This window comes from Trachymyrmex cornetzi, unplaced genomic scaffold (assembly GCF_001594075.2).
Source record: "Trachymyrmex cornetzi isolate Tcor2-1 unplaced genomic scaffold, Tcor1.1 scaffold57, whole genome shotgun sequence".
In the NCBI taxonomy this organism is placed as follows: domain Eukaryota; kingdom Metazoa; phylum Arthropoda; class Insecta; order Hymenoptera; family Formicidae; genus Trachymyrmex; species Trachymyrmex cornetzi.
This window is the reverse complement of record NW_017299882.1, coordinates 204330-222844: the sequence shown is the minus strand read 5'-3', so window position 1 is coordinate 222844 and position 18515 is coordinate 204330. Positions and strand designations below refer to the sequence as shown.

Below are 18515 nucleotides of genomic sequence, written 5' to 3'. Positions count from 1 at the left end.
CGATCAGTTTGAGTGACTCATGAAAACGTACCCATTGTCTCCTACACCGTGGACGCGGAAACGTTTATCGCGCGGTAAAGTGTGACGCGGTAGCCAATAAGCTTACACCCCCTAACATGTTTATTGGTTACCGCTGTGCACTTTCCCGCGCATATTGGTGCCTGGCGGTAACGAAGCGAAACTGTTAGCATTTTCGGCCCGGCTAGGTTTGTACCAACCTGGGTTGGATTAATGGCGTTTTGTGCCCTCCTATTGGTAGAGCGGGTGACGTCAACCAATAGGAAAGATTAATCCAACCCAGGTTGGTGCAAACCCGATCGGGCCGAAAACGCTATGTGAGAATCGCCAAGAGATCCAAGAGTCACTAGTTGTCGGTGGAAGGCCACGTTCGAGCAGCTGAGAGAGCCTGGCGCCCGGCGCATGCGTATCCGTCGCGCGACGCAACAGTCGTAAACACGACCCTTCCTTTTTTTTGTTTTTTTGATCGGTGTTCCTCGCGACTCGAGCACGCCTGAGCGGCCCGAGCACGCCTGTACGGGGTGAACCGAACGTCTCGTAGGGTGAGACGCGTCGCGATTCTGCGACGTTGGCGTTCTCGCGTGAGTCTACGCGAGCCGAAAGATGATGGTTACAGCGGTGGCACCGCGACTCGGCATCTCGTGATATCGTAAAATTCACAGCTCGATGGTATGCGGTGACGTCATCCGAATCTGTTCTGGAAGGATCCAGCAAAACAATGGCGGGTGCGTATTCCATGTTGGCGTCGAGCGACCCTTTCGCGCCCCCTTGCCGTTATAATCGCCGGTCTTTGTACGTAATTATGCGTTTTGCGTTTCAGATTTGTATGCGCAATACAGCTGCACCTATTGCCAGGAGGACATCGCGGGCCTACGTGTCAAGTGCATCGAGTGCCCCGAATTCGACCTTTGCCTGCAGGTGGGTCGACGGTTCGGACGACCATTTTGAATCACGTGATACCCAGTCTTGCCTCCCTCTTTTCATCTTTTTCGACCTTTCCGTTGCTCTTGTTCTTTTTCCCTCTCATGCTAGGTTTTTTCCCCCCTCCTTTTCGTTAAATATTTATTCATTTTTTTCTGTGTTGCTTGTATACTTTCGATCGTATTCGCTTTTACGTTTCCATGTCTCTCCCCTATTTCTCCCCCATCCCCTTCCTCTTTTACTCTATTCTCGAACCTATGAATGAAATTTATGACTAAAGATGTAGTTCTTTATAGCTAAACTTTTGTACATTTATTGTAGTACTTGAATTGAAACAGATAGGAAAATTATTTCTTCCTTAAAAATGTTTGCATTTAAAATGAGATAAATATATATATTTAAGTATTTGAGACTGAGAACATTCTGAGTGCGAAAGGTGCAGCCAACACATGGATTTTATATTAAGACTTTGGCAAAAGCGAGATAGAAAATTTTACACGGTGTCTGTAAAAGAGCAGTAAACTTTAAGAAGTTAACTAATCATAGTTTATTATTCTTCTCATATTCAACTGTGATTAATCAATTTCTTAAGTACTTCTCCATTGTAGATACTTTAGTGCAATGACCAAGAACAAGCCTTCAGGACTATCACACAAAGGGTTTTTTCTATCATAACATTTTTCACTGGGAAAGCTAATGCAATTGAATACAAATCATTTTACATATTTTCGAGGTTAATACATAATTTATTCTTTTTAAAATTATAAGTTTATCAATGAAAAATCTGTAATTAAAGGTTAAATTTATTAACACTGGAAATATGTAATCTGATTTGCATTCAATTGCACTCACAATCAGTGTGCACCTGTGTTGCACCAATATTTCCAGTGGAAAATGTTATTAGACACTAGGATCGTTCTGTCTTTGTTACTCATGAAATACAAAGAAAGGTAGAACGATATTTATGACATCTTATGTCATTAAATGGTACCCGAAATGATATAAACTGCATAAGCATGGCATGAGGCTTCTGGACCAATGAGCCTTATGTAAATCAACATGACGCCTTTATGTTGGATGCTCATTGGTCCAAAGTCTTTAGGTGGGAGCAGTCATAATGCACAATGCATAATGCATAGAAAATAAATCAAAGTCTTTTATTTCCTTTTTTTCTATGAAATAAAAGATACTGATTTTCTTAGGGTCTAAAAACATTAAAATTAAATAAAGTGTACATAAAGAAAATTATTTAATCACATTTTACATATATCTTTATAAGAAAAATGCGATTGGATAATTTTCTTTATGCATACTTTATGCAGCTATTTAAGTTTGTGTGGATATACTTTTATATTGTATGTGCATTATGCATAGGTCTGTGCTCCAACCTTTAATGATAGATATTTTGAATTATGATATCTGTAAAGTTTTGATATTGTAATTTTAAAATAATGAGTGGTATAATTAAAGAATTATTGAAATAGGCAAATATGTATATTTCTCATAATAATTTAATCAGCAATATTTAATATTATTTGCCGTTTAAATTATTTATATCTTACATTTTATTAGTGTTTCGCAAAAAATGACACTAAAGATTTGAAAGTGTATCTTTGGCTGCTTTCCTTTTAGTAGACGTAGTAGATATAAATGTCGTTTTATTCTTAGCATTCAATGATTAACAAAGATAAAACAACTTTGTGTCAACTACATGTCCTAAAAGAAAAGCAGTTTTTATTAAATGTATCTATATGTGAAATGTATACTCGCACACAAATTTAATATTAATTGAAAAATAATAAATTAATTTAGACTCATTTATGTAATTATAATATAAATAAATAGAAGAACGTTAAAATATAGTCAAAACATAGTCAAAACCTAATAATATTTCTACGTAAATTATTAAATACATTTTCCAGTTCTTCAAGCTGCGTGCCAAACACGGCTGGTCTTAAAACACCCAAACGTCCCAAACTGAAGCTAGAATAGTAGTATCACAAATAAAATCTATGTGTTCATATTGTGTTTTTTTTTTGCTGGATTGCATTTGCTTGCGTTTCAATAAATTACTAGAAATTCTGTGTTCTGATATGTAATTCTAGTAATTTACTAAAACGCAAGCAATTTAGCAAGAAAAATCGTAGGCTTTTACATCGATTGTCAATTAAATAATACTAATGCTAATATATAAACATTTTAAAACACTATAAAAAATTTATTATAGAAAATATCATCCTGACTGAGATGATGGTTTATTAGCATTATTATTCAATTAACGATTGATTTGTGATATTAATATTCCAACTTTAATTTAACTGCATTTCAAGTATACGTTTTGTTTCATGCATGATGCGCATGATGTATTATTTTATTCTTGTTATTCACCGAATTCAGAAAGGATAAAATGATATACTTATGCACATCATGCGTAAAACGGAGCGCATCCCAAAACCGGCTTTATTTAATGTACCGTTTGTAGAAATGGAACATGTAATAATTCACATAGAAATTATTATGCACGAAAATCCTGTCTTGACTGTACTTGGCGCTTCTCTATTTATTTGTATTAATTAAAAAATATATATGCAAAATTTAAAATATAATTGAAACATTAATTTTGTAAATTATTTTTAGTGTTTTTCCGCCGGTGCTGAAATTGGTCAACATAAAAATAATCATGCCTATCAATTTATGGTACGTATCAGTATATTGTGAACAAAGACAATTTTGAAATTGCGTGCTACAGAACTTAGCATGTTAATATACTTTTGCACGCATTGATTTAGGACTCTGGTACGATCAGCATATTCAATGGTCGTGGCAACTGGACAGCCAGAGAACAGCTGAGACTCCTGGACGCAATCGAACAATTTGGGTTCGGAAACTGGGAGGACATCAGCAAACATATCGAGACGCGTACGCCAGAAGGTAATTTAACTAGCATACTTTATAAATGTCACAAAATCTAGAGTCAATTTTTTTCAATTCATTCTTATCGTCTTCTATCTTTTATCTTTTGTATCAGTCATATCCAACTAAACGAGATAGAGAAAGCGTTCTAGCTCTAGAGCTAAAGTTGGATGCCTATCCTGCATGATTGTTCATAGTATTTTGTTGTTATTGTTTAAAGACTTATGTAATACTTATTAATACTTTTGCAATTCGTACATCCAATACAGAGATTTTTCACCCAATGGAAATGTGGGTAAAACAGGAGGCTTTAGCATCGCCTTAAATGTATCACGATTGCTAGTCACCTTGGAATTAAATACATGATGTAGTGTTATTATTTCAGTTTTCGACTGTGTTTTAAGGTTGTGTTTGGAACACAGTTTGAAAAACTGGAAAATGTATTTAATAATTTATGTTTGGTCTTATATATGTGGGATGGAAAATCCGAGATTTGAACTCGGATCTTTTGCTTGGTAGACAACTACTCTAGCACTGTGCTATTCAACATTCCGTTATTACAGACTTTATTTATTTATCATTACAGAAGCAAAAGAAGAATATATCGCAAGGTATCTTAATGGTAACATCGGAAAACATACATGGCCACCCACAGATAGCTACGTACCAAATCTTACGGATCAGACGAAGTCTGATCATGGTCCTCTATCGCCTGACCTCACATCTAAATTACCACCATTAGATATCACCCCAGAAGAAGCCGCGCAACTGGGGTACATGCCCCAACGAGATGATTTTGAAAGAGTAAAATCAGCATTCTAAAAATTTGATTTGACTTGATTTTTTAAATGTGATTTATTTATTATGTTTTTTTTTTCAGGATTACAATCATGAGGCTGAATCTCTCGTATCTTCATTGTTCCTGAATCCTGCCGAAGACGATGATCTTGATATCGCACTTAAACTAGCGCAAGTTGATATGTACACCAATAATCTCAGAGAGCGAGCCAGACGAAAACGCGTCGTGAGAGATTACCAGCTTGTGTCGGCTTTCTTCGCGTCATCTAGGAAAGATAAAGGAATAAAGAAAAAATGGACGAAAGAAGAGAAGTACGCTTTATATTAATGTACTTTTTTCTTTTATTGTTTATGAAACATTTTAACAGATATTTAATTTTCTTTGGTTCATGTGTATTAAGCTGGTTTTTTTTATTCAATACAGAGAATTTAGGGACAGAATGCGTGTATTTGCACAGTTTTACACAGCACAAGAGCACGAACAGTTCCTAACAAATCTCGAGAGGGAAAGAGAATTGCGCTTACGGCTCTCGGAGCTTTATCGATATCGTGAGAACGGCATTACCAAACATGAGGAATGCGCTCATTTCGAGCAAATTCTTGCACAAACTCAGAGACAAAACGATACAGTGGATCATTGGACTGAAAAAAAATCTGTAAGTATGCATTTCTATTTTCACAATATTTCCGTCTTGTTATAACATTATATAGATGTAGAATGGAAGTTATTTTATATTTTGTGATATTTTTAAATATGTGTATACGTAAAAGCTAGTTAAAAGCTTGTACTTACAATCTATCAAAAGTATGAATATATTAGCGTAGTTTTTTACTAAGTGCTGACGCATGCTAAAGAGCTCTGTACATATGAGTGTATGATGGAACTATAAAACAAATATATCACGTGAAATCTCTATCTAAAAAATGATATTAAACAGCAATGTTATTGTGCTTTGTTTTAATTATACTATGTTTATGTTTTCGTGCGCATTATAGATATTTAATTTGTTAATTATATCACTGTATTAATTTATATACATAGATATTAAGGCCCTTATTCTGTAACTTTTAACAATGGTAATGATATTGTTACATTGGCGTTGCGCGAGTTTTATATATTGTAAAAATGCTGCGCAACGATAATATAATGACATCTACACTATCGTTAAGAGTTGCAAAATAGGGTCCTTAATCTTTTTTTTATCTGTATGTTTTATGTATGCATATAAATATGTGACTATGATATTTACATGTATAACAAGATATTATCTCTTACTATTTTTGTTTTCTTTTTATATTAATTTTATATATATTCCATGATCTTATACTTTTGTATGAAATTACGATATATATACGTATACACAAACTTATTTAAAATAATATAATTTTTTCTATATTTAATTTTAACTGTCTTTATATATTTATATGTACAATAAAAATTTAAAAAAAGAAAGAATTTAGACCCTTAACTATATTGTATACACTAGCTTTTGCTTCTTTTTAACTAATTCTACTGTTTGTGATGCGTGTTGCCAGGAATTTGTGAACAGATTGTATCAGTTTGCATTTCACTTAGGGCAGCAGTGGGCAGTCCACACCAATACACCGCAGCACCTCAAAAAGAAGGTAAGAAGTCATATTTGTAGAATTAAAATGGTATACTACTTTGCATTGTAGAATTTATAAATATTATCACTGTTTTCATATCATCACGCATATTATTTATTTTATGTTTATGTTTATTCAATGAAAATTTTGTCTGCTTTATTGTTTCTGTTAATGTTATTGCTATGCTCCTGTTCAAGCTGCATAAGTTAGCAGCAATAGTATTGTCATAATATCTTAGACTGCTATTGTACTTTAAAAATCTTAGAATTAAATACTGATCTGTATAGCTAAAGGAATTGTGCGTATTTTCTATTTCTTTTTACAGAGAAGAAGAAAAAAATTACGCTTCCATAGACCGAAAATACACTGTAAAGCAAGATTTAGTCAACTCCACAGTCAGTCAAGCCAATCACAATCGGACGACGACTCCAGCCAATCAGTGGGCGGAGTTGGATAGCAATCCAAACACTTCCAATCAGTCGACTTCCAGCCCCAGCTCTTTACACGAAAAAAGTTACAACAGTGGTTCCACTATCCAAGAGCGAGATATAGAATTGGAGGCTGCGTCTCATCTTTTAACAAAGCAAGAAAAATCCTTATGTATTCAACTTGATCTAAAGCCGACTCAGTATTTGACGCAAAAGACATTGTTATTACAAGTAAGTGATGAATCGTCGATTATAATTTTTTTTTATTGTAATTATAATATTTGTTAATATATATTTTTAATGTCACAGGAATATTTAACCGGTAATAGGAGATTGAGTATTGTACCTCAATCAGAACCAGAAAGCAAAATTCTTCATTATTTAGTAACTAACGGTTGGATTACAGCCAATTGATCAAACCTGTAAAAATTTACGATTTTTTTGCCACTCTAAGTCATTTCTAATCTTATAAGCTAAGTCTTAGATATAATTAAAATTTTTAAGTCTGATTCGGAATTAAATGTGAAGCAGATGGATAAAGACAAGAAACGGAAGAAAAGAACGCATACGTGCATAGTAGTTATGTTGTTACTGATCCTTCTTTTACATAGGGATATTGCTATAATATAACGTGATCTATAGTTCAACGTAGGATCAGATAGATTCACTATCAGGCGCAAATTACATGTTTGGCGTTTGTGATAAATCTGATAATGGCTGCGTTCAGGAGAGAAAACTGATCAATCAACACTAAATAATTTTTTAATGTGATTGATTCCTACACTTAGATTCATTACAGCGAAGAACTAAAGGCGAATCAATCACATTAAAGAATCACTGATTCGTTTACTGATCAGTTTTCTCTCTTGAACGTGGCCAAAGACTTCAGGGCCGATTCTATAAAATCTCAGCAAGTATTCAATCGCTTCTTTATTCTTTTTCTTTTGGACTGATTTTTATTATAGCACGGCTAATACAAATATTGAGAATAATAAACAATTTATTTAATTGCAACAAACATTAACAAATGTTTGATGATTAACAAATGAGAATCGACCCTTAAAATATTTTATTTATTTCCAATTGAATTTAAACGAATCTCTTAACACTGCCTACGTAGAGCCATTAAACGTATTGCTCAATTAATTCTTCCATTATGTTATGTCCATATGTAGACATGCCTTTTGAGCACTTTTCTTTTTATTTTAATTGTTATCATATTCGGCAATAAGGAAATATCAAGATTATTTACAATGGCTACGTTCAGCAGAGAAAGCAGCTTTGCAACTGTTGTAAAATTCTTCAATGAGATTGGTTCTTGTTTTTGATTGCTTATGGATCTAAATGGATAAAGCAACTATATTGAAAAATTTTACAACAGAGCGCGAGCGTGGTATAGTTGACAGTGCACTGGTCTGCTATACTAGATAGAAATTCCGGGTTCGACCCTCGGCAAAACCGAAAATTTTCGTACGCTCGTATTTCCTTTCGGAAGGCAATAGCAAACTACCGAGTAGTATACTCTTGCCCAGGAAATCTTCCTATTAAAAATTGCCGTTAGGAATCAGCATTAAAACTGTAGGCCTCCATATACCTTGTGTACGATCAGTGTGCACGCAAAGGTATACGAGAAGGAGGCGCCTACGCGCTGATGACAGCGTATGGCACTTGAAGAAGAAGACAACAGTTACACAGCTACTTTCTCTGTTGAACGCAGCCATTGTTTTTAAATTATAAAATTATAGTACATAAAGCAGCACATGAAAAATATGTCGAAATTTTTTAGATCAATATAATTTATTCTAGAAAGATATTGGAATTGGCTACTTTATTATGATTGTTATTGTTGTTTATTAGGTAGCTGTATTGCTATTAAAATCGATTACGTACACCTATATGAAAGGCTAATGATGTAACGTATAGGAGGAATTGTTTATTTTTTACCAGAAATTTAAAGTGCTAGACCTCGATAAATCGATTTAATTACACCAATTCTCAATTAAAATATTACATATACATTATGCGTACTATGTAAATCATGTGCAAACCATAATGACATAATTATGTATGTGATGTTATATAATCCATTTAATAATTGAAAGATTTTTTTCATATTTGGGTTAAAAATTCCTTATTGACGAAAATTGGTGCAAATATTCATATATTCAACTAAAATAAGATGTATAGTATTGAATAATTTGTTTTATTTGTATAGTATTTGTATATACGACAAGGGAGGGGATACCTTATTAATGCTAATATATGCTTTAAAGCACAAATAATTACAATTTTACGACATATAAAGTGTCGTCTTTATTATGACAAAATTTGTTACGACAAAATTTTAAATCAGATTTTTGGGAACGGAAAAGACATTTAAAAGATACCTGTAGGAGCGTTAATTATTTTCCATTTTTACTGTAAAAGTAAAAATTGATGAAAATGATCTGTTAATTGCCAGTAGGCATGTGTTAAATTTTGTGATATTACGAAAGCTGCCTCAGTAAGAAACATTCATTGAAACGTTTCTTTCAAAGGGGTATACGTAAAGTATGCAGAAATCATCAAGGGGAATCATCACTATTTTTGCTATACTTTGATGTATTTACATTTTCTTCCATTTGAGACTAATAATAATTTATCGAGCAGAATATTATCATACACATAAATAAAAGTTAGGAATTTTGTTCAGACGAGTTTTGTTGAACATTTTTTGAAATAATTTCAAAGTAATCAAAGAGATTCGTGAATGACCTTTCGTCGATTAGGTACGAACAATTGCGATTTTTATAATTCTTATTTCATGAAACATGAAATAACTCAAATTTTTCAGAATATATCATATGTATGTTTTTATGTTAATTTTCTTTAAAGTACAGTAAAGCAGAAATTTTTAGTTGTATGATAATATATTATTAAATATCATTTAAATCACTTGTCCCCGAAATTTTCACGCTTATGAAAATTGTATATGTAAGTCTAAATAGAGGGATATGGTGAAGTGTATATATAGGTCCTAATTATGTAGATATAAAAGAGAGCCTATCTATTTGTACATAACACGAGTAAATGAGATGAGACCTATACTCAGGTTTAAGTAGATAGAAAAATTCTATATCTTGACTTTCTCTTTGTGCGCGTGTGTGCGTATGTATGCGAAGAGAAACATTTGTATGAAAGGGCGACGCTGAAATACGAACGATTCGCTTATATTTTGTATAGATATTAAACAGATACCTCTTCCGTTTATCCGACTATATTTGGTGGTGCATAGCTAATTATATTGAGACTGCTTCTTGTAAGCGTTGTGCGTATGGGCAATCGAGATTAATGGTCGCATTTAGCAGAGTGTTTATTTTGCAATTATTGGAAGTTTCCTTCACTAAAACAGAATTCTATTCCTAGAATTCAAGTATAATTCAAATTCGACGCAAAGTATTTTCCAAGTGTTTACTTCTGTTGAATGCGATCATTGATTAATGATCTCATCTTCGCGTTATGTATATAAAGTTAATAAAGTATTTTAGCTATAACGTATCAACATCGAAATAAAAAAAATTCTTATGAAACAACTGTAGTCGGATAAAGAATGATATAAGAAGTACAGCTTCGGTCACAATAAATTGTCTGTATAATATTTGACACGCGTGTTACACTGTACGCACTATTTTCTCAATTGAACAACAAAAAATTAACTCTTTACAACTTATTTATTATGATGTACTCCGACATGGATACTCGTCGAACAATTGTGCGAAATAAATTATGCGATATTTTCAATTAAAAAAGACTTGCATTTTTAATTTCTGCAACTCTATACCTTTTTCCCCGCTGATCTCCCAGAAAGTAATTTAATTGATGTAACAATACCGAGATAAACACGTGTGTAATATGCACTCGGTAATTATATAATGATTACTTTAATAACTCTTATTTGCTTCCAAACATCGTAGGATCGTTGAGTCAGAGCTAATCAAAGCTATTAGATTAAAAATGATGTTTTTCGTGATGTTTTTTTGTTAATTTACCCGATATCCTCCAGTTATATTTTTCTTGCATAACCCTGCGTATATCATGTTATTATTGCTCCTATAATACCCGTTTTAATTCAAGTGAATTTATATGGGAGAAAGAAAGCGATTTTTAGATATTTTTGTCAATAACGTGACGAAAAGCTATAAATCAACAACCATGCTTATCTTGGAAAGTTATAGACGTGACTTCGATAAAAATGAGGTAAATAATTTTTTTGGAAGGAACATCGCCTGAACTGTTCACAAATATAGCAAGTCTTGAAAAATTAGTATTATGTAATTAGAAATTAAAAATAAATTATTATATAGTTATTGCGAAAAACCTTGAGAAATATGATATCGATTTCAATAATCCAGTTATTACATAATATTTCATAATAATTCATTCATATTGATACTAATCTTCAGTCATCGAAATAACATTTCTTCCACGACGGAATTTTTTAAGGAAGAATGAATATGAATGAAGTGAAACATAGTTTGCCAATCACAAGACAAGTCTCTTAAATAACTCAAAGACTAAAAGTTGATGATAAATCATGTAATAAATTTAAAGTTTTCAAAAAGATTTTTCCGTTCCGTTCTGTATTAACCACAGAAAATTTTATGATTTCTGAAAATATGTTATTTAAAAAAGGAAAACTATCCAGTTAATATTTTTAATGCGTATGTAATTTAAATAGATTTTAAATTATATTATAGCATTCTCTCCTTTTTAAGAAGTTATTATATAAGTTATGGTAATAACACTTGAAAATCACCCTTGCATTTTTAAGTTCTCCGTCAGCGAGAAAAAAAAATGATAATGCGTTATTAAAGCCGATGACGTGTTTTCCACTGACGGGTGCGAAGGTGAAGGTGCTAGCTAACGATTAAGTAGAATTCATAGAATAAATCGGTACCATTCCCACCATTCCGTTCGTCTCTTCGTACGTATATAAAGTCAAGTCACACGAGTGATATCCGTACAATTATATACGTCAGACTGCGAATAACACGTGTTAGGTGAGCATTTATCCCATGTCAATCGGCGCGATTTCTTTGTTGGGACATCGCTTTGAAAAATGAATGTGATTACACAGTAAATTAACTATCGCGCTTTACGATTCGAATATGGTTAAGTTTTTTTCATCGTTGAATGTGAATCAGTGTATTCCGATTGAAAAAGAATCGATAAAGACCTAAAATATAATTGCATCGCAATTATTAATACTGTTGTGGAAGTTAATTTAATTATTGTGACGTTCTTCTAAGAGGCTATATTTGAAAAGATTTATGTATCTCTAAGCTTATTCTTCGCTGCACGTCATGTAATCATCTGATCAATATGCAAATATCTATGCATTTATGTCTCATCCGATATTTTTCATTGTCTCTGGTGGAAATTTTTCATGTAATTTGCAGAATGTTTTGTGTACATTTCATATATATGAATTCTGAAATATTCTAAGATCTCTAAGATTTGTCATTCTTTAATTTCTGATGAAATCTTATAAAATTTGAAAAAGTTAATGGTATTTTTTTCAGAAATTATAGAATGCAAAATCTTAGAAATTATAGAATAGAAAATCTTAGAATATTTCAGAATTTGTATGTATGGAAAATTGTAAGAAGAGATATAGATATTTTCAGTATTTTTGAAAAGTGTCCCAATTTGTATAAAAATTCTGAGAAAAATTTTTACTAGATCATAAGTTTTGCAAATCAATATCATTTTCTAATATCAGTTTTTGATAAAAAAGTGCCGAATCGATCATTCGCAAATCTCGTCCAGTTAGAAATGATTGATCGATCGAATCAGCATTCATTCGACGTCGACATACCAGAAGAATTAGCCAATAGCAGTCAAGAATATCAAATGTTTTCAGCTCTGATTGGTTAATTCTTACGGTTACAATTATGGAAAGTGTGTGTAATAGCTCTAATAAATTCGCTTATATTATTATGTATTTTTCAAAATTACTCGCGACACAACTTGCACAGTTTTCCCAAACTCTAACTTCGTTTGCTTGTATTTAATTAAATGTATATATTGCAGCCATGAAACTCGCAGTGTTTTGCCTATTGGCCATTATTTCTGTCGTTTACGCGGAAGAATACACTAATAGATTTGACAATATAGATATAGATCAAATTATTCAGAATGACCGATTGTTGAAGCGATATATCGATTGTTTGCTGGACAAGCCCGACGTTAGGTGCCCTCCCGAAGCTATTGAACTGAAGAGTGAGTATTGCACATGATTTTTATATTCTTATTATAAATGCAGCCTGGATAAAAAAAAAACTTTAAACAAGTTGAATTGAATTTGGTTGTTTGTCTCAGTCTGTGTATGCGTAAAGCATAGATTCTATATAATTATTAAATAGCATAAAGGGTTTAAACGTAATTCAATCATATGTCATCAATTCTGAATTCATTTTTAAATCCAAAGATAGATGTAAATTAGCCAAGGCGAGCCAACACAGCATGTGTAAAATCTTATACTTTACTCTTGAGAAAAATTGACAAACGTTTCAATCCTTTCGCGATTGGGTCTTCCTCAGTATAAAAACAAAAATAAAATCGGTGACGTATAAATTTAACATAAAAGATGTGATGCGAAGTAAATTGAAGTATCGTTAATATATATTTATAAATTGATAATAATGCTGTCTATCGTATCTAACAAAATACTCAAATCTAACATTTCAAATTATCTGTAATTTGATAAAGTTGAATAAGTCATTAAAACATAAATCAAATCAACAATTCAACAAAAAACTTATGTATAATAATGTTAATGCCTAACCTGTGTTGGTTTGCATTGGCTAATTTACATCTATCCTTGGATTTATTCGTTGGAGCCTATACCAAGATTGAGTCATTTTAAAAAATACAAATTCATTTCAGAACTTCCAAAAAAAAAAGAAACCCAGAATTTACGACTAAATTCTTTTTTAATTCTTTTTAAATTCTCTGTGCTATCTGGATAATTATAAGTAATCTCATCATTATTTATTTTTATTAAAATAATGCCTGAAGAGTATAAATATACTGCAAAAAAGGTCATTCTCAGAAGTAGTTTTAAAACAATATCTCTTAGGCCCGGTTGTTCCATCGTTTGGTAAATTTTACCTGTTGTATAAGTAGCAAGATTATCCAATCACGCGCGGATTGCCAGATTTATCTAACAGGTAAACTTTACCATAAGATGGAACGACCAGTCCATAGAGACGAAAATATTCTAGAACTTTGTAGCTTCTGATATAACATGTATAAAAGAGTTTTATATACGAAATATGGAATTATTTTTAACCGAGAGGAAGTTTTTCCTCAGCAAGTATTTATCGCTCGCTAAATTATACAACTCCTTAACTAATAAACATTTAATTTGTCACAAAGTTACGCCTCTAATTATATATCAACATCTTTGACAGTTGACAGAACGCGATACGATTAACTATTAAAGATATTTTTTCTAAGTGCCCTGGTAAAACAAATTCTTATATAATGTCTTATATTTTTAAGAATTTGCTATATTTTATATATATGTAAATTTACAAAGATTTCTGAAAAAATACCTTAGATGTTTTCAGATTTTATAAACGTTTTCTTCGAAAATTATGGAATGCAAAATCTTAAAAGTTTTATATTCAACATATTTGACATATGAAGAATTCTAAAATTTTAGAAAAGATGTGTAAATTTTTTCAATATTTCTAAAAAATATTCAAATTTATATTAAAAAATCTGAATATTTTCATAAAATTATAAAATTGTAGAAATTACAGAAGAGATTTAAATTTTGAAAAGATCTAAAATTTACATAAAAACTTTGAAAAATTATATGAAGAATTCTAAGAAAAATTTTTATTAGATATCAAACTCGATCCTGACATGACCAAGATAATTAGTATCCGATTGCATTTAGCATCATTAAATAAATAATAATCATGTAATTGCAGAACACATAAACGAGGCGCTAGAAAATGAATGTGCAAAATGTTCGGACAAACAGAGAGAGATGGTAAGGAAGGTGATAAAACATCTAGTGACAAATAAGAGAGAGTGGTGGAATCTATTGAAGGCGAAATACGATCCGGAAGAAAAATTCGCGAAGAAATATGAGGAAATGGCCAAGAAAGAAAACGTCCAGATTTAATCAGGAATGAGCAAGGAGAAAAATTAATATACGATATAAAATTATTATGATGCAGTACTAATTGTCATTGTCCTTCTAGTTGAAACTTGACACATTTAAAATGTATACGTATGTGTGTAAATAAAACATCGTTCGTAATATATATGCGTCATAATATATTCCATGTATATTTATCTTCATGTTTATCTTCATTGCTCGATGATATATAGAACCATCTGACGTTCTCCTCATTTGAATCCAATTCGTATGATCTCTTTACATAAAAAAGATCTCAACGCAATATAAGATAGCTATCACTGAGCTGAAGATTTTCGCCTGTGATACGGCAAAAAGTTTTTTCCAATTAGCGCTGAGCGTAATAAATACTAGTAATCAAAGTTTAAAGCAATGTTGTGTGTGATAAAAAATAATAAGAATATAAATTTTATTTTCCGAATTTAAAGATTATAAAAATGTTAGGATATTAGAATCAATCTCTGAATGTCAAACTTTTCTGTCGCATCTCAGTATATACATACATATATATATTATATAAAACTAATATATGATTTTTTATTTTGATTATATTAATTGTATTGGTATTTTCTGATTTTATTTAATAACCAAAATATATAAATTGGTTGATGTAAATATAATTAAAAATATATTATACGTAATACACTATCATAGAGAGATAAATTTTCAATAATACTAACTTTTGGTAATACGTACATTATTATTATTATTATATATTATTAAAAATTAATATTAAATAAATCAGGTTCAAATTATATATTGTTATGTACATTTTATAAAAAAAACATTACCTATACAGAGCACAGGAAATCGAACTAGTTAAAATTTCAATTTTTAGTTAGATTTCAATTTTTAGAAATAATTGTAAATAAAATAGTAAAATTTTAAATTTAAATTGGTTATTTCCTTCGTGTAGCTTCTTTCGTAAATTAAAAAAATGCGTTATATAAATCTGGTATACATAATATTAATGGATATAACAGGTCGTGTATCGAGAGAGCGAAACGTTCACATATACCGGTTCCCCTTTTATTTTATTTCAAAAGTGTCGAACTCGTCCGTGTCGTCATCCGTCTCGCCAATATCTGCGCAGGCATAGCAAATTCTATCGACATCGTCCCAGCACTCGAGACAATGAACGAAAGGACATCCGGGTGTCGTGCATCTATGGAATTGCGGACCTTTCCTCGGTTCCACTTCGCCGCAGATGAGGCACTTGTGACGTGCCCAGGCGAAGATCACCAACCAACCGCAGAGTGCTGGCCAACGTGTCCTCAGGGCGATCCACGGATCTATGTCGTACTCTAGCCGATGAGTTCTGACTAAAGTCTTGACCCTGGCTCGCATGAACCTTGATATCGAAAATAAGATAAAGATCGAAAATGAGCAAAGATTTGAGCATTTATGGATTCCAAATTTTGTTTCATGAAACTAGTTTGAGCACTATTGACTATTCGTATAAAATTCGCTATTTTATCCTCATCAAAATAAGTAGTGTTCGAAGTTGTATACATGATTCGATGTAGAAAGAGAACTGAATCTCTTATTCATAAAGAAGATTCCCGGATAACATACATGCACTGAGAGAAAAATGTTTGATATTTGTAACTGTAATTACGTATTACTATAATTATGATTATTACTGCTATAATAATAGTAACTATGTATATATTTCTAGCAACAAATGTATATAGTTGGTAACCTAAAATGACTATAATTATAATTATTATAACCATAAAATAGTTGAAATTATCATAAAAATGATTCATGTGACTATAATTTTATAGTTGAATTTTGGGACAACCATAAAAAAATATGGTAATTATAGTTACAAATACAAAACATTTTTCTCTCAGTGTGCACAGAAAAGAATGGTTATGTTGAGATACTTTAAAATAGCTAGATCATACAGATTAAAATATTTATGTAATAATCGTACATTGTACTGTAATCAAACTGATTGCTAGAACGTTCTACTTTTTTGTAGCATTGTTCGTCATGCTTGAACCTTACATAATTATTTTGACGGCTCAACAAAATTATTTTCAGATTTGCATCTATCTAAATTTTTACATACTTCACCAAAATTGTCTTTTCCTTTTCTCGAAATAGTCATAGAGAACTCAAAGCAGATACTTGAAGAATCTGCGAAATTAACCGTGAGATATTTAATCCCTTCTCTACCTGGCGTGACCAAGTCTGCGTCTCAGACTCTCGTTGTAGAGATACAGTACACGCCTCTTCTCGCGTTTCCTGTAGAAGAACGAGCAGATTATGCGCCGCAGCCGTTGCGTGTAAGCGGCGGTGAACAATAACATCCAAATGGCCAGATAGAGCGAATAGATCTTGAGGATCATGTAATTCGGTACTTTACTGGCTTTCGGTAGACACGCGCTGTTGGACACCACGGTCTTTACTCGCCTCTTCACGTTGAATCCGCGGATAACGCTACGTATCAGAGAAGCTATCATTCCAATACCGCGAACCTCCAAGGTCAAGTCGTGGTGACCCGCCTAGAAAAAATTCTAGTTATAGTTGAAAACAGATCGGGTAGAATAAATAATTAAGTTATATAACGCCTTAAGGAAAACCGCATTAGATCTAGTCATTTTTATATGTTAGTTGTTTATTATTATTACTTCAAACTTTCCTGCTTACGTGTTCGTTGTAGATTTCCTCCTTTCTTGTTTGTATTATACATTTGAATAAATTAATATTTTGTAAAATTAGCTTTTTTAAAATTTACAGATAAAAGAGGATAAAAACTTAAACTTGGAACATATGCAGAGATGTTTTGAATCTTGGGCTTGAACTCAAATCTAACTAGAAATAACAAGAATTGTTGATCGAATCGCTTTCCAAATCTCAAACCTGAGTATATTCCATATAGGAGTGTCTTCTGATTAAATCAAGTGCTTCAAAGAAGAGTCTGTCCATCAGTATAAATGTCGTTACGCTGATCAGTTCGAGGATCAACTTCACCGTTTGCCCTGTCAGATGCACCCGCTCGACTTGGCCCGGCCGCAGGCTGTATGGATCCACGAATTTCAATCTCTCGATTTTCTTTAGGGGCAGTAGAGTTAGACTACCACGAGCCTTCCGTCTTGCATCGATTTTCCGGAAGTACGAAGTAACATATACATTGTCATGTTCGATGTCGTTCAAATATTTCTCATGATACGTCTGAGCATTTAAGATGATTCTCAAGAAAATGAAGGACAGACATCTGGATAATTGTATAAAATATATTTTGTATATTTTTTAATAATGAACTTTTAGGCCGTGTTTGGGCAAATTTATATATATAGGGTGTCCCGACCTTTTTTGCCAATCACTTTTGTGTAGATAGAGCGGATTAAACTGAGTCGAAAAGTCCTCTACTTTTTTGCAATTTTCGCAGTTAACAAGATATTACCTAATTACTAAAAATTGCAAAATATTAGCCTTGAATAATTTTTTACTCAAATATTATTTATTTTCCTCTTATAAAGTTTTGAGAATTTTTTCAGAATTTTTTATCAACTTTTTAGTACTGCATTTTCTTATTTTTATTAACATGAGAAAATACGGTATTAAAAAATTCTGAAAAAATTCTGAAAAAATTCTCAAAACTTTATAAGAGGAAAATAAATAAT

The 18515-nt window shown here is 32.0% G+C and overlaps 3 protein-coding genes across 4 annotated transcripts in view; 2 read left to right on the top strand and 1 right to left on the bottom strand.

Moving 5' to 3' along the window:
- The first annotated feature begins 414 nt into the window (after window positions 1-414).
- On the top strand, window positions 415-8728 carry Ada2b (Transcriptional adapter 2B). Of its 2 annotated transcripts, XM_018515176.1 has the most exons (10): window positions 415-743; window positions 839-936; window positions 3577-3636; window positions 3729-3870; window positions 4439-4656; window positions 4733-4962; window positions 5075-5306; window positions 6227-6276; window positions 6584-6917; window positions 6996-8728. In XM_018515176.1, exons 1-10 carry the CDS (start codon window positions 737-739, stop codon window positions 7098-7100), a joined length of 1476 nt encoding a protein of 491 aa, XP_018370678.1. In that variant the 5' UTR covers window positions 415-736; the 3' UTR covers window positions 7101-8728. The 2 variants fall into 2 exon arrangements, with proteins under 2 accessions (XP_018370678.1, XP_018370679.1); XM_018515177.1 differs by lacking the exon at window positions 6996-8728 and having other exon boundaries at window positions 6187-6276; window positions 6584-6787.
- A 2902-nt stretch (window positions 8729-11630) lies between these two features.
- CSP4 (chemosensory protein 4) overlaps window positions 11631-18515 on the top strand; it is a 14341-nt gene continuing 7456 nt past the window's right edge. The window contains exons 1-4 of the mRNA XM_018515048.1: window positions 11631-11725; window positions 12759-12947; window positions 14669-14863; window positions 16993-17174. Coding sequence (XP_018370550.1) covers window positions 12761-12947; window positions 14669-14863; window positions 16993-17174 — 564 coding nt within the window. The 5' untranslated portion in view covers window positions 11631-11725; window positions 12759-12760. The remainder of the gene's footprint in view (window positions 11726-12758; window positions 12948-14668; window positions 14864-16992; window positions 17175-18515) is intronic.
- LOC108766106 (DC-STAMP domain-containing protein 1) overlaps window positions 15792-18515 on the bottom strand; it is a 7108-nt gene continuing 4384 nt past the window's right edge. Inside the window, exons 6-8 of the mRNA XM_018515178.1 lie at window positions 17752-18106; window positions 17065-17393; window positions 15792-16231 (exon numbers count right to left, since the gene is read on the bottom strand). Coding sequence (XP_018370680.1) covers window positions 15910-16231; window positions 17065-17393; window positions 17752-18106 — 1006 coding nt within the window. The 3' untranslated portion in view covers window positions 15792-15909. The remainder of the gene's footprint in view (window positions 16232-17064; window positions 17394-17751; window positions 18107-18515) is intronic.